This window comes from Dendrobates tinctorius, unplaced genomic scaffold, assembly GCF_039654945.1.
Source record: "Dendrobates tinctorius isolate UK_male_01 unplaced genomic scaffold, ASM3965494v1 ptg000027l, whole genome shotgun sequence".
NCBI classification, from domain to species: domain Eukaryota; kingdom Metazoa; phylum Chordata; class Amphibia; order Anura; family Dendrobatidae; genus Dendrobates; species Dendrobates tinctorius.
In genome coordinates, this window is record NW_027361695.1 from 13357257 (window position 1) to 13370534 (window position 13278).

Below are 13278 nucleotides of genomic sequence, written 5' to 3' on the forward strand. Positions count from 1 at the left end.
TATGAGTCCGGTCTATTCACAAGGAGATGGGTCCCTTGCAGTGACTGGGTGCATTCCCGGCTAAGTGCCAGCCAAGCCGCGGTACTGCGGCAAAATCTCCATGTCGCCGGCCAGTCCGAGCATTTGGGTCCGATCTTCATCCGATTTATACGGCCCTCTGACTGTGCCATTATCTGTAACATTAATGCCGCAATTCTTTTAGGTTGCAGAATTCTGGTTTAAAACTATTTAAAAAAATTCAGCTTAATGTGGCAAATTTTATATTTACGTCGGCTCCGACAAAGTTTTTATCGTAAAGAATTTGGCGCATTTTACTCCATCAGACCCTTCATCAGGACTGGGTTGGCAAAATGCAAGCCTTGATGACTCTGAGGCACAGACTATGTACACATGGTGTCTTTTTAGAGACAGGCGCTGCTGACGAGTTTTCCCAAGCTGCAGCGGCTTCGCAGGCGGTCTTCCCATCATTCTTCCCGGCGTAAGCCGATGCAGGATAAGCACGTTGCTACTTTTAACTGCTTAAGGGTATGCGTACGTGGTGAGCCTTTACAGCAGACATTTCTGCACTAGTGATCGAGCGTGCTCAGGTAAGGTGTCATCTGAGCATGCTCGAATGCCGAGTGCCTTCAGCATGCATCTTTGGGTGCAGAAATCATTGCCAGGAACAACGCTGCATAAAACAAGTCCTTTTGTCTTGTGCATGTGCTTTGTAGATCAGATTTTATTAACCTATTGAACGATATTGCACGATACCCTGAAACAAAATAATTTTATTAAATATTGATTAAAAAATACATAAAAGGTAAGACGCCGCAAGAATAGCAAGACTGACGGTGGGAAAAAAAAAATAATGTATGGTACAAAAATATGATCACTATATAGCATACAGAGAAAGGAGGGGTACTCTCAGTATCATTAAATGATATATACATCATACATATGTCATCCAATACAAGAGACTAAATATTAAGGCTAAAAAGGTAATCGCACAATTGTAGACGGATTCCAATGTATCATGAAGAAAGAGTATGTAAATTGAAGTATAAAAATGACATTGGCATAAAATAACCGCACCGGCCAAGAAGAGAAGAGTACCCGATGCGCGTTTCGCACCTAGCTTTGTCAAGGGGTTTTTCTTTATGTATGTGCTTATTGGCCCATTACTTTCTGCTCACCATACATACAGTATATATGTTTACAATTCCTATCCTATTGTTTTATGTAGGCGGATAATTGAATGAAGCCCCCTTGTGTGATCCTACTATGCCTTCCAGATCTAAGGTATAAAGCATGCCTTCTATGTACATAATTATTTTTGTATGTCATTGAAGGAAAAAAAAAAAAAAAAAGTTTTTAACTAGATGTCCATCTGTCATCAAATCACCACCACCAGCGTGTCCTTTGTCACACAGAATAAGTAGATTCCGCCGTTCCTGGAAATCCACAAATAAGTCCAGGTGTTGCTGGAGTCGGCATCATCTGACCCAATGACTGCACAATCTACCAAGCAGCTGGGACCGGGGAACAAAGATGGCTGGACCCAGCCTGTGATATGTGGCTATCGCGGAAAAGTGTTTGAGCTGCAGCCAGAAGGCGGCAGGGTCTTTCTCTTCGGGGTCTGCACAGTTTGGGAACGTCTCAGCTGCTGCTGGGCTTCTTTCGCGCCAAACGGCAACTCCGATTTTCCAAGTAGAAATTGTTCCCATTTTGGAAGTTCTTGTTCCACGGATTCCCAATACTGACTCTGAAATACATAAACAAGTTGACCTCCATTTTTCCAATGTTGGCAGTGCCTTGGCGTTTAGAACAGGGTAAAGAGGTGAGGAGGAGAGTGGTGTCAATGCCGCTGCGGCTACACATACTTGCCGGGATGCAGAAGTCCCGGCAGGAATAATAGTCGTAGCATCATCGGTGAGTGCCGGACAACGCCTTATAGTATACCTCCAAAGTTAGACCTCAGTGTTCACCTCTGCTACATAGGAGTGGCAAAAAAAGAGGCTTCTGGCGTCGTCAATATGGCCAGACCTGTTAGGAATACTCCTTTACTCGCTGTATTGGGGATAGCTGTTTGATCGGTGTGGGTCAACACTGTTGGGAACCTCTCCGATAACTAGAACTTCTCCCATGTACCCCTGATTACACAACTGCGGCCTACATGGAGTAGGATGGAGCACAAGTTACGGATGTGCCCTGCTGCTCTATTCGAAGCCAGTGGCGCTGACCCTGTCCCACGCTCTGGAGACTGGTGGGAGCTCAAGTCACATTTTCCCCGGACTAACGGTTAAAACCTATCGAGTGTAGACAGGCAAGTCTGAGGCTACATTCACACACCCGTGGGGACTTGTGCACAAGACAGATTTTCTTGGACGAGTTCCATCAGTGGTTTTCACTGATGGCACTTGAACCTATGATATTCTGTGGGGCTGCGCACATATCCGATTATCTATTTTTTTTCCCTCAAACTAAGTAGCACAAGGAAAAAATCGGAGATGTGTCTGATTTTGATCCGAGCATTGGAACAAAATCGGCAATGCAAATCTCTGAGTCTGTGACAAAACATCACATTAGGTTCCCAGCAACGAGAATCGCCTTATCGTGGCTGCCAGGTACACATGAATTAGCCAATTTATGCGCTAAGTATTGTCAGTTTTTCCTATTTTCTAGTGCAGTAAAGCAATTCATATTTCATATATTTGTTTTCATGCTATAGTGCTACAGAGTACAGCTTTATTTGTTAATGACAAAACATCAACAGCACTCAGATGACTTCTGATTGAAGTCTGATTTTCACGGCCTGACAAAAAGGAAGAGGCTGGATAAAGTCTTTTTTTTCCACGTCAGAGAAAAACTGATGCCACTCTGATCAAAATAATCAAGACTGGAGAGAAAACGATTGTGTGACCCTACCCCCAACGCTGCCATCAGAGAGAAACTGATATATATTTTTTTTCCCTTTCCATCCACAGGTGTCATCCTTACTGCTTTGTCCCCCCCCTCCCAAAGTGGGAATAACCCTTTAAGGGTGGTTTCACATTAGCGCTTTTTAAGCGCACGCATGGCCGGGGGTAGCTCCGCCCCCGAGCCGGCTCTCTGCCCGGCGTGCCCGCCCCTTGCTTGTAGCGCCGCCTCCTAGCGCACAGCGGCGCCTGCGATCGGCGCACCCTATCTTTAGCATAGGGTGCGCAGATCGTGCGCAGGCCGTGCGCTAGTTGCGCTTTGACCTGCGCTGCGCACTTTTGACTGTGCGCCGTGCGCGCCAAAATCCGAAAAGTTTGATTTTGGCGCGCACGGCGCACCGTCAAAAGTGCGCAGCGCAGGTCAAAGCGCAACTAGCGCACGGCCTGCGCACGATCTGCGCACCCTATGCTAAAGATAGGGTGCGCCGATCGCAGGCGCCGCTGTGCGCTAGGAGGCGGCGCTACAAGCAAGGGGCGGGCACGCCGGGCAGAGAGCCGGCTCGGGGGCGGAGCTACCCCCGGCCGTGCGTGCGCTTAAAAAGCGCTAATGTGAAACCACCCTTAGTCTGCCTATCTCCAAGAGCCTATCCCTATATGTAGTTGGTGTAATAATCACATTAGCAAATACCTCCAATTGCAAGTTCTTCTGATTAGCTATGTCGCTTACCCCATGTGCAGGGCATTGCCGTAGCTTAGGTATCCATGGTTGCGACCACTTGCATAGTGAGTTAGTTGTTAGTGGTCGTAACCATGGATTCCTTGAGATACTGCAATGCCCTGCACATGGGGTAAGCGACATAGCGAATCAGAAGAACTAAACTGTATTTGCTAATATTAATATTATACCTACTACATATTGAGATGGGATCTTGGAGATGGGAATACCCCTTTTTAACTTTTTTTCCTATCCATTGACACTTAACGATGTATGATATGAATGGATGGAGCTTTAAAGTACAAAGTTCGTCTTCAGTGTTTTACACGGATCCCCAGAGGCTTTAATGGCCCAGGCTAATAGGTAAAATCTGCTGAGAATAGGACGTGCTGTGCTGGATCTACAGACTCCTTTAAAAATCTGATGTGCATGGAAAAATGAAGCTCTATGGGTCTTATAAGCAGCACTAGGACATATCAGCTGGATGTGCGACTGTAGCCTTAAAAAAAAACCACAGACCTCGAGCTTCATGACAGAGCGGCTAGGGCCGACTTGTGATCTTCTCCTTAGACTCTTCTCAGTTTCCCGAAAATCCTAAAAATGTAAGATAATCTGTGTTTCATAAAGGAAAAACAAAGGTTTGAAAGAGTAGCTCAACCTATCCTTTACATTCATAGCCAACCTGTAGAACGTAGAGGAAATGCACACCTTTGGCATGGGCAAACATTTAAGAGCACCTTCTCGCCTACGTGTTCTCCATCTATCTCTGACTCTATAATGCTAGAGCTGTCAATGAAGGAAGAGGGGGAGATAGGAAAACATGAACGTGGGAAGGTAATCTGATGTTTGGCCATACAAAGTGCTTGGTTTGAACAGTCATTCTGTGCCGACAGACTCCCTTTTAAAGCCATGCTCAGCATTTGGTCAGTATTTGTAAGCCAAAACCAGGAGGGGAACAATCAGAGAAAAATATAATAGAAACCCGTCACCACTTCTGGATTTATCACCCACTCCTGGTTTTGGCTTACAAATACTGATGTGAAATACTGACCGTGTGAACGTGGCCTTAAAGGACTATTCTCAACTCTTAGGCCACGTTCAGTATTTGGTCAGTATTTCACATCAGTATTTGTAAGCCAAATCCAGGAGTGGTGACGAATTTCTCTTCTACTTTTCCTCTGATTGTTCCCCTCCTGGTTTTGGCTTACAAATACTGATGTGAAATACTGAACGTGTGAACGTGGCCTAAACCTGATGTTTCATCCAACAACTTCCGAGGAGGCGTTGACAACACGTACACGTAAAAGTGCCTGATTCCTGCATTGTGCGGCCTCCGACGACTTGCTATACGACTCCTGCTGTTCGTCGCTGATCATCGTGTCCTCAAAAAGTTTATTTTTTTCTGCAGTTCTGAAAAAAAAAAAAAAAGGGGGGGGGGGTTTCTTTGCATTTTTAAAAACTTCCTAGGGTCTGAGGAGGCTTATAAAATAAACTATCCATACTAACCACAGGAATCTGCGCGCACTCCACAACCGCTGCTCTGATGGTCTCCGACACACCAGGAGTGATGTCCTCACCAGTTAGCTGATCCTCAGGCAATTGGTGGCCTTGGTGGTTCCAGTCACAGGACTTAACGATGTGATCGCTTCTGGTGTGGCAGACGTCATCGGAGCAGCGGAGCTGGAGAAGGGGGTTAAATACGGCATCGATGGAACCTGGTGTCAGTGGTTTTAGAAGTAAAGGAACAACTGCACCATTTAATGCACTGGTTTCCATCCCAGAAACGCAACGTAATGAGTAGTGATGAGCGAGCGTGCTGGGATAAGGTGTTACCTGAGCATGCTCGGGTGCTAATGAAGTGTCTTCGGCGTGCTCGAATAATATGTTCAAGTCCCCGTGGCTGTTCGACAGCTGTAACACATGCAGGGATTATATAACAAATGAGCGATCCCTGCATGTGTTGTGGCTGTCAAACAGCCGCGGGGACTCAAACACGTTTTTCGAGCACGCCGAAGTCACTCAGCTCCCGAGTACGCTCAGATAACGCCTTGTCCAAGCACGCTCACTCATCACTTGGTGGGTGATGAACACGAGGGACCCCCAGGCCGACGGGACAGATGCCACTTTGATTTTTTTTTTTTATCCTGCACATTGGCGCTTTTGATCTTTTTTAGGTGATTGGCGCCACTCACTTCCACGTCGGGAGTGTTGAGCTGTGCCGGTGACTTGTCAGCACGATCAGTTTTCTACCTTTTTTTTTTTTTTTTTGCTTGCCATAACTTGCCCTAACGAGGGACCCACTTTGTGCTCCATTTTCTTTTCCAGCAGTCACAATTTTACTCTTTTAGCTCAATGGTATGGACTGAAGATCAGGAACAGAAATGATGAAGCTGATCGTCACCGCTCCGTAGTCAGCAGACTAGAAGCTATTTATGTCCATAATCTGCCACCCGCCGGCGCTGCGTTCTCACTTTACATCACTTTGTGCCGGAGATGGCACCGTGTGGACGTGCTACTGAGACAGGAACAGATCTGATGCAGTCGCAACATATGGTAATAGTCACATGTTACCCACCGGGGGGCGATGGTGTCAGGTGTGGGGCTACATAACAAGGCACTTACATGGCTGCATGAAGCGTCTGTAACTCGGTCTCTCTGGATGAGTACGAAGTCATTTTGTTTTCTTAAGTCGCCTGAAACAAAAGAAAACACGGGTATTACATACCTGGTAATGTGCTTTTTCATGAGACATGACGGCACCACGAGAGAGGGGATCCGCCCAACAAGGACAGGAAACCTTCAAGATAAAAGGGGCGGCTCCTCTCCGCATCAGTTGTTTTACAGAGCACGAGAGGAACGCCGCAGGTTAGTATACATATAAATAATACATCCTTTACACTACTAAATTTCCAACACCCAAGGGAGTGTATAATGCTAATAATGCACCCAACTAATGATGTGATCAATAGGGAGGGAATATAAGGGTGCCGTCATGTCTCATGAAAAAACACATTACAATACCCGTGTTTTTCCATTCTACATGACGGCACCACGAGAGAGTTAGAGATTTGTATTCTCTTAGGGAGGGATCACTGCCTGTAACACTCTTCTCCTGAATGTGAGATCAGAGGTAGCAGATAGGTCTAACCTATAATGTTTGAAAAAGGTAGATGGAGAGGACCAAGTGGCCGCCTTACAGATTTGGTTGATGGAGGCGTCAGCTCTCTCCGCCCAGGATGTCACCATGGCCCTCGTGGAGTGGGCTTTTAGACCCTCTGGAACAACTCTGCCTGCACTACTATACGCTAGCATGATGGCCTCTCTCACCCATTTAGCTATAGTCTGCTTAGAGGCTTTAAGGCCTTTTCTTGCCCCCGGTATGAGACAAATAAGGCCCTCTGTTTTCTCCAGAATCTTGTCATCTCTAAATACTGCAGGATACATCTCCTAACATCTAAGCAATGAAGTCTCTACTCCTTTTGGTTACTGGGGTTAGGACAAAAGGATGGTAAGACTATCTCCTGAGCCCTGTGGAATTTCGACACTATCTTAGGAAGGTATGCTGGATCTAATTTTAACACAACTCTATCGTCCATGACCTGAGTGTAGGGAGGGTCTGCTGATAGTGCGTGTAAGTCCCCAACCCTACGGGCCGATGTGAGTGCCACCAAAAGGGCGGTTTTTAGTGTTAGCACTTTGTCTGATGTTGTGTCTAGTGGTTCAAACGGACTTTCTGTCATAGCTGATAGGACTAAATTTAGATCCCAGGGAGGAGGAGTAGGAGACGGGACAGAGTCAGCTCTAGTACAGGTCCGGATAAGCCTGGCCACCCACCTATTATTTGCTAGGTCACAGTTGAATAAGGCTGCCAAGGCTGAGACGTGTACTTTGAGGGTACTGACAGCTAACCCCAACTCTAAGCCTTTCTGCAGAAATTCCAGTATAGCAACTATCGGGACTGCCCCTTCCCGTATTGGGCCCAAGGTAGATAAAAAATTTTTTCCATATTCTACCACAAATTTTTGTAGTCACTGATTTCCTGCTACTGAATAAGGTTGATATTAACCCTGCTGAGAATCCCTTCTTTCCTAGTAGTGACCTTTCAAATTCCAGGCTGCCAAATGCAGTCCGGACTTCGAGGGTGATTGAAGGGACCCTGTGTTAGGAGGTTGTGGTCTTCCAGGAGCACCCATGGGTCCGTCACCGACATCACTCTCAGCCAGTAGAACCACGGTCTTTTTGGCCAAAAGGGAGCTATCATAATTACTCTGGCTCGGTCCTCCCTGATCTTCCTCAGAACTGCTGGAATGAGGCATATTGGAGGGAAGGCGTACAGGAGACCTGATGTCCACTCTATCCTGAAGGCGTCCACTGCCAATGGTCTGTCTGCTGGACTTAGGGAACAGAATTTTTGAACCTTCCTGTTGGATTCTGAGGTGAAGAGATATATGTTGGGTTTCCCCCATATTCACAATCCGCTGAAAAATTTACTCTTTTAGGCACCATTCCCCTTGCCTCAAGTGGTTCCTGCTCAGAAAGTCTACCTTCAGGTTGTCCACGCCTTGGATATGCAGGGCCGATAATGAGAGGAACTGGTGTTCCGCCAGAGTCAGGATTCTTTTTGCTATTTGCATCAAGGACTGAGAACGGGTGCCCCCTGGTGATTCACATATGCAACCGCCATTCGGTTGTCTGATAGGACTCTCACTCTTTCCCTGAGATGCGCTGTAACCTCTGCAACTAATTTCGTGAAGACTCGGGGGGGGGGGGGGGGATTAGGAAAGTGACGCCACTGAGAGCTTATCTGGACTGCCACTCTGAGATATTTGCGGTCTTGTTGCCGGATCAGGACATGATAGTAAGCATCCTTGAGGTCCAGGACTGCCATGTAGCACTGAGGAAAGAGGAGCTTCACCGCTGACCTTATCGCTTCCATCTTGAATGATGGGACTATCAGATATTTGTTGAGGCCTTTCAAATTTATAATCGTCCTCCAGGAATTGTCTGGTTTTTTATGAGAAATAGGGGGGAGTAAAAACCTTCCTTTTCCGGAATTTCTTCCAGGACATGTTTGTCTAGAAGTGATAATACTTCCCCCTCCAGACATTCTTGTTTTTCTTGAGATGACTGCACTGGAGTCTGCATGTATCTTCGTGGCGGCCAGTGGTGGAATCTTAACTCCAGACCTGACCCTACAATTTGCCGGATCCAGGTGCTGGATGAGATCCTCTCCCAAGCTGGGAGGAAGTGAAAGAGCCTTCCACCCACCTGACAAGGACCGTCACCAGGAGGGTTTTTGGCGTCTTTGGAGGGCTTGCCGAAATAGAAGCCTCTCCACCTCTGGATCACTTGTCAGTTGTTTCTGTCTCGATCCCTGAACTGCTGTCTTCTGAATTTTCGGCCCTTCTGAAAGGAGCGCCGAAAGGCCTGAAGCGGCTGTTTTGGAAAATTCTTCTTTTTGTCGCCAGCTTTTTCCAATACGTCATCCAAAGCCGGTCCAAACAGGAAATTTCCCTCACATGGCAGAGAGCAGAGTTTCATCTTTGCCTGTGTGTCCCCCGGCCAGCATTTGAGCCATACTGCACGGCGTCTCACATTGGTTAAGGCTGCTGATTTTGCTGCTAGTCTGGCTGAATCTGCTGAAGCCTCAGCGAGAGACTGCCGCTGCTCTGATGGCCGGTATTGCTTCCAAAATAGACTCCCTGGGGACCCCTTGCTCTAGCTGATCCTCCAGGTTGTCAACCAAAATTTTTAGGGACCTAGCCACACAAGTGGCCACGATGGCAGGCCTTAGTGCCCCAGCCGAGGCCTCCCAGGCTGTTTTAAGACAATTGTCTGTCTTTCGGTCCAGAGGTTCTTTTAGAGAACCCAAATCCTCAAAGGGTAAGGCCTGTTTCACACTTCCGTTTTTGTGTCCGCCAAACGGATCCGTTTCCGTTTTTTTGACGGAAACTGATGCAAACGGATCCGTTTTTTTAAAAACGGGTCCGTTTTTTTGACGGATCCGCGGTAACCGTAATGGAAGTCTATGGGACAAAAAAAACGGATCCTGCAAAAAATGGCGGATCCGTTTTTTTACGGAAAACAACGGATTTTGACGGATTTGAAAAAACGGAAGTGTGAAACAGGCCTAAGGAGGATTTTCTGGCGACTTTTGAAATGACTACATCAATCTTTGGAGCTCTATCCCAGGATGAGGATGCTTCTTCCTCAAAGGGGTACCTCCTTTTCAGGGAATTGATTATCTGGGACTACTTCTCTGGTTTTTCCCATTCCCTCTTTGAGTCCTTCCAGCTGTTCATTGATAGGGAAGGCTCTATATTTTTTTCTTTTGCAGCCCGCTAAACATAAGTTCCTGAGCCGTCTTTTTTGCTCGCTCATCTACCAGTCCCATAGTAGACCGGATTGCCTTTATAAGCTTATCTGTAGCTTCTACTGGGAATGCGTCTTCCTCGTCAGAACTGCTATCCGAATAGCGGGATTTATGTGAGTCCTCCTCTGTCCCTGTGGAGTCCTCCTGAGAGACCACTTAGGGGCTGGATCTATCTCTAGTTTTCCTATCCGTATCCACTGATTGTAATGCCCTCACTGATTTGCAAACCTCTATTTCAATTAGGGATCTCAGATTGTCAGAGAATGAGGGTGTCTCCTCTGCTACTGTCTTGTTAATACAATCCTAGCACAATCTTTTATTCCAGGATGCTCCTAGGGAGCTAATGCATAACGGACATTCTTTATTTTTGGATTTTGACCTACTCTTCTTAGGGACCTCCTATACTCCACACCGCCAATGTATGTAAAAAGAGGGGAGAGAGGAGACGAGAGAGAAAGAGAACAGACATTAGCGTGCTGGACTTTCTCGGAGCTCACTCACCACTCGGACGCTTCACAGAATGTGTACCGGATCTGGAGGCTGACTGGTCTTCTCACTGTCTCTCAAGGAGACTAAGGACCCCTCCTTCTTGTGGTGACGATCCGCCCGTGCGCTGCCCGAGCGGCTCCAACTGCTGCTGCAGCGCGTCTGGCTCTTCTCTTCTGAGCGAGACCGCCTTTCCTGCACCTCCTCGTGTGGTTGCAGGTGCTCTGGCGAAGGGCTCTCCATCTAACAAGCTGCTTTGCTGCTGCCTCTTGATGAGCGTAGTCACACTCGACCTGTAAATGGCTTGGTGACACCTACTAGCAGTTCCACTGTGTTTAAATAACAGCACTTTTTTTTTTTTTTTGTACACCTGGTTGTGCACCTGTGCCCCTGCACCTCCTGAATTGTGTGCGCGCCTCCAGTCATCATATCCGGTGCGCGCTCCTTTAGAGCCTACTCTGTCTGTGCTCGTGCACCCCTGGCTGAGGCAGTAACGCGCGCACCCGGCAGCTACATCCGGTGCGCGCTCTGTACCGTTGCCTCCTGCGCGCCCCTGAGCCTGACAATCGGAGCGCGCCCTCCTTGTAAGCATGGACCGCCTAGGTACCGGTCTCCCCGCTGATCGAAGTCGCCCACGCTGCAGTGCGCGCTCCTCTGCCATAGTGCTGACCCCTGTGTGTCCCTGAAGCGCCCACCAAGTTGACTTCCGGTGCATGCCTGGGCCGTTTCCGGTATGCGCCTGGAGCCCGGTGTGTACCTGCGCCATACACCTGACGTTCTCCTGCCATACCCCTTTTTCACCGAGCCACCGCGCTGCCATGGCCTTCAGATCGGAGAGCCACCCACGCTGTGTCCTACCTTGTCTGGACCGGAGGAAGCAACAGCACCGCCACTTAAAACTGGTATTTTCTCCCCTGAGGCAGTTCTTCTGGCTCTTACTTGCTCAACAGGGAGGGTACACATATGTGGTCTCCAAGGAGCTTTAATCTCTGCCCGGGCACCGATGTGCCACACGAGCTGCATGGCCACTTTATGTCGACAGGGAGGGAGCACGGAAAGTGGCCTCCGTGGACTTCTATGGGGTATGCTTGGCATCAGGGAGGGAACACCCAAAGTGGCCTCCGAGGCTTCCAACTTCACCCGGGCTTTTTGCCTCACGGGCTGTGGCCATAGGAATATATGGCCCCCGAGGCGACTACCGGTACCTGGTGACGGATGTAGCAAACCAGCGCCTGCCAGTAATCACCCGACCCAGGCCAAGCATCCACTTCTTTTCTTCTTTCTTCTAGAATCTTCAAGAGGTTTTTCATCTTGAGGGTTCCCCATCGAGGACAGGAAACCAACTGATGCGGAGAGAGGATCCGCCCCTTTTATCTTGAAGGTTTACGGTCCTCGCTGGGCGGATCCCCTCTCTCCTGGTGCCGTAATGTAGAATGGAAAAAAATATTCTCTCTTCTATTCTTTACAGAACTCCCTTTAAAAGTAGGAGCTGAGCTGCAGTACCTGGCATTGGCCACTAGGCAAGTTACAGCGCTGCAATGCTCCCCTCCGTACATCACTATAGGGGGGGGGCAGATATCAGCAGATTTGTGTCGGACCCCCACTGATCTCATACTGATGACCTACCTATAGATCGTCATCAACCGCTACAACAAATCTCATACTGTACTTTGCTGCTGCAGTGTATTGAGGGTATGGCGACTTTATTGATTTTTCTCTTTTTCTGTCGCATGTGGAAAAACACCAGGAAAAAAAAAATGTACTGATACAGTTCTGAAAATAAAAGGAAACATTTAATTAAAAATGTAATTTAAAATTTTTAAAGGGCTTGGTAACTACTTGCGAAAAAAAACAAACATAAAAACCCGTCCGTCCCAGCATAATCCAAGAATCATAATTTAAAAAATCCCATCCTGGTGGTCCGGCGACGCTCCTCTTAGTTCTGCAGTGCTGCTTTGTCCCCCTGCGCTGGGGGGGGTCGTCACATGATGCAAGTTTTTAAAGTAGCCCTCTCTTGCACCAGTCTAAACCAGGAATGCAGGTAAATTGCGTCAAATGTACTCAAACGTGCCTACCTCTTTAAAAATCTGGCGCATTTTGATCACATATTTGGAAAATGAGCCCCACCCACGCTTAAGGTTAACCCCACCCACGCTTAAGGTTAACCCCACCCACGCTTCCATTCCAACCCCACAAATTAAACGGCCACAAATATTTATTCATCGAAGTGCAGTGTGCGCCATAACGTTCCTTCTTTTTCCCCGCTTTAAAGCTCACCGCTCGCTGTCAGTCGCTGTAAGGGTTAATGGCCAGGATTTCAGCCTGTCACAACATAAAAGGTAAGATATTGTCTGCAGACATTCACCTCTGGAAGAACCTGCTGTCAGTCAGCCATGGACGAGCTGAGAAGACGTTCTGCAGCAGCTGCGGCCACCAGTCCCCCTCCTCTCCTCTGCTGCTGCGGCGGCTGCCTCTTTACTTCCGTGTACAGAGGTAACCGCGGCAACCAGACGGAAGCGGCGTATGATTGGGCCAAACTGATCACGTGGTTCTATTTGCCTCGCCCCCCCCCTCTGTGATTCACGCTTCCTCTTTACTGACGGGCTGAAAAATACAAATGCTTGTGTGTTGCCGCCATCTAGTGTCGGTTCTGTGTAATTGCACGAGATCGTTGCACATTCTGCTGGATAATGGCTGATTAGAAAGGTTTTTTTTTTTTTGTTTTGTTTTTTTTTTAATTCTTTTATTAGTAAAAATGCTAATTATTTGTTTTAAAAGGGGGATGCAATGCCCCTCACTTTAGCACC

General features: G+C 47.7%; 1 protein-coding gene across 2 annotated transcripts; it reads right to left on the reverse strand.

The window, feature by feature from the left end:
* Window positions 1-755: 755 nt before the first annotated feature.
* CEP15 (centrosomal protein 15) lies at window positions 756-12966 on the reverse strand. 2 transcript variants are annotated; one of them, XM_073569804.1, is made up of 5 exons: window positions 12837-12966; window positions 6235-6305; window positions 4911-5022; window positions 4132-4206; window positions 756-1744 (listed from the first exon to the last, which is right to left on the reverse strand). In XM_073569804.1, the coding sequence occupies exons 2-5, from the start codon at window positions 6285-6287 to the stop codon at window positions 1559-1561; spliced, it is 426 nt and encodes a 141-aa protein (XP_073425905.1). In that variant the 5' UTR covers window positions 6288-6305; window positions 12837-12966; the 3' UTR covers window positions 756-1558. The 2 variants fall into 2 exon arrangements, with proteins under 2 accessions (XP_073425905.1, XP_073425906.1); XM_073569805.1 differs by having other exon boundaries at window positions 12749-12966.
* Window positions 12967-13278: the final 312 nt, after the last annotated feature.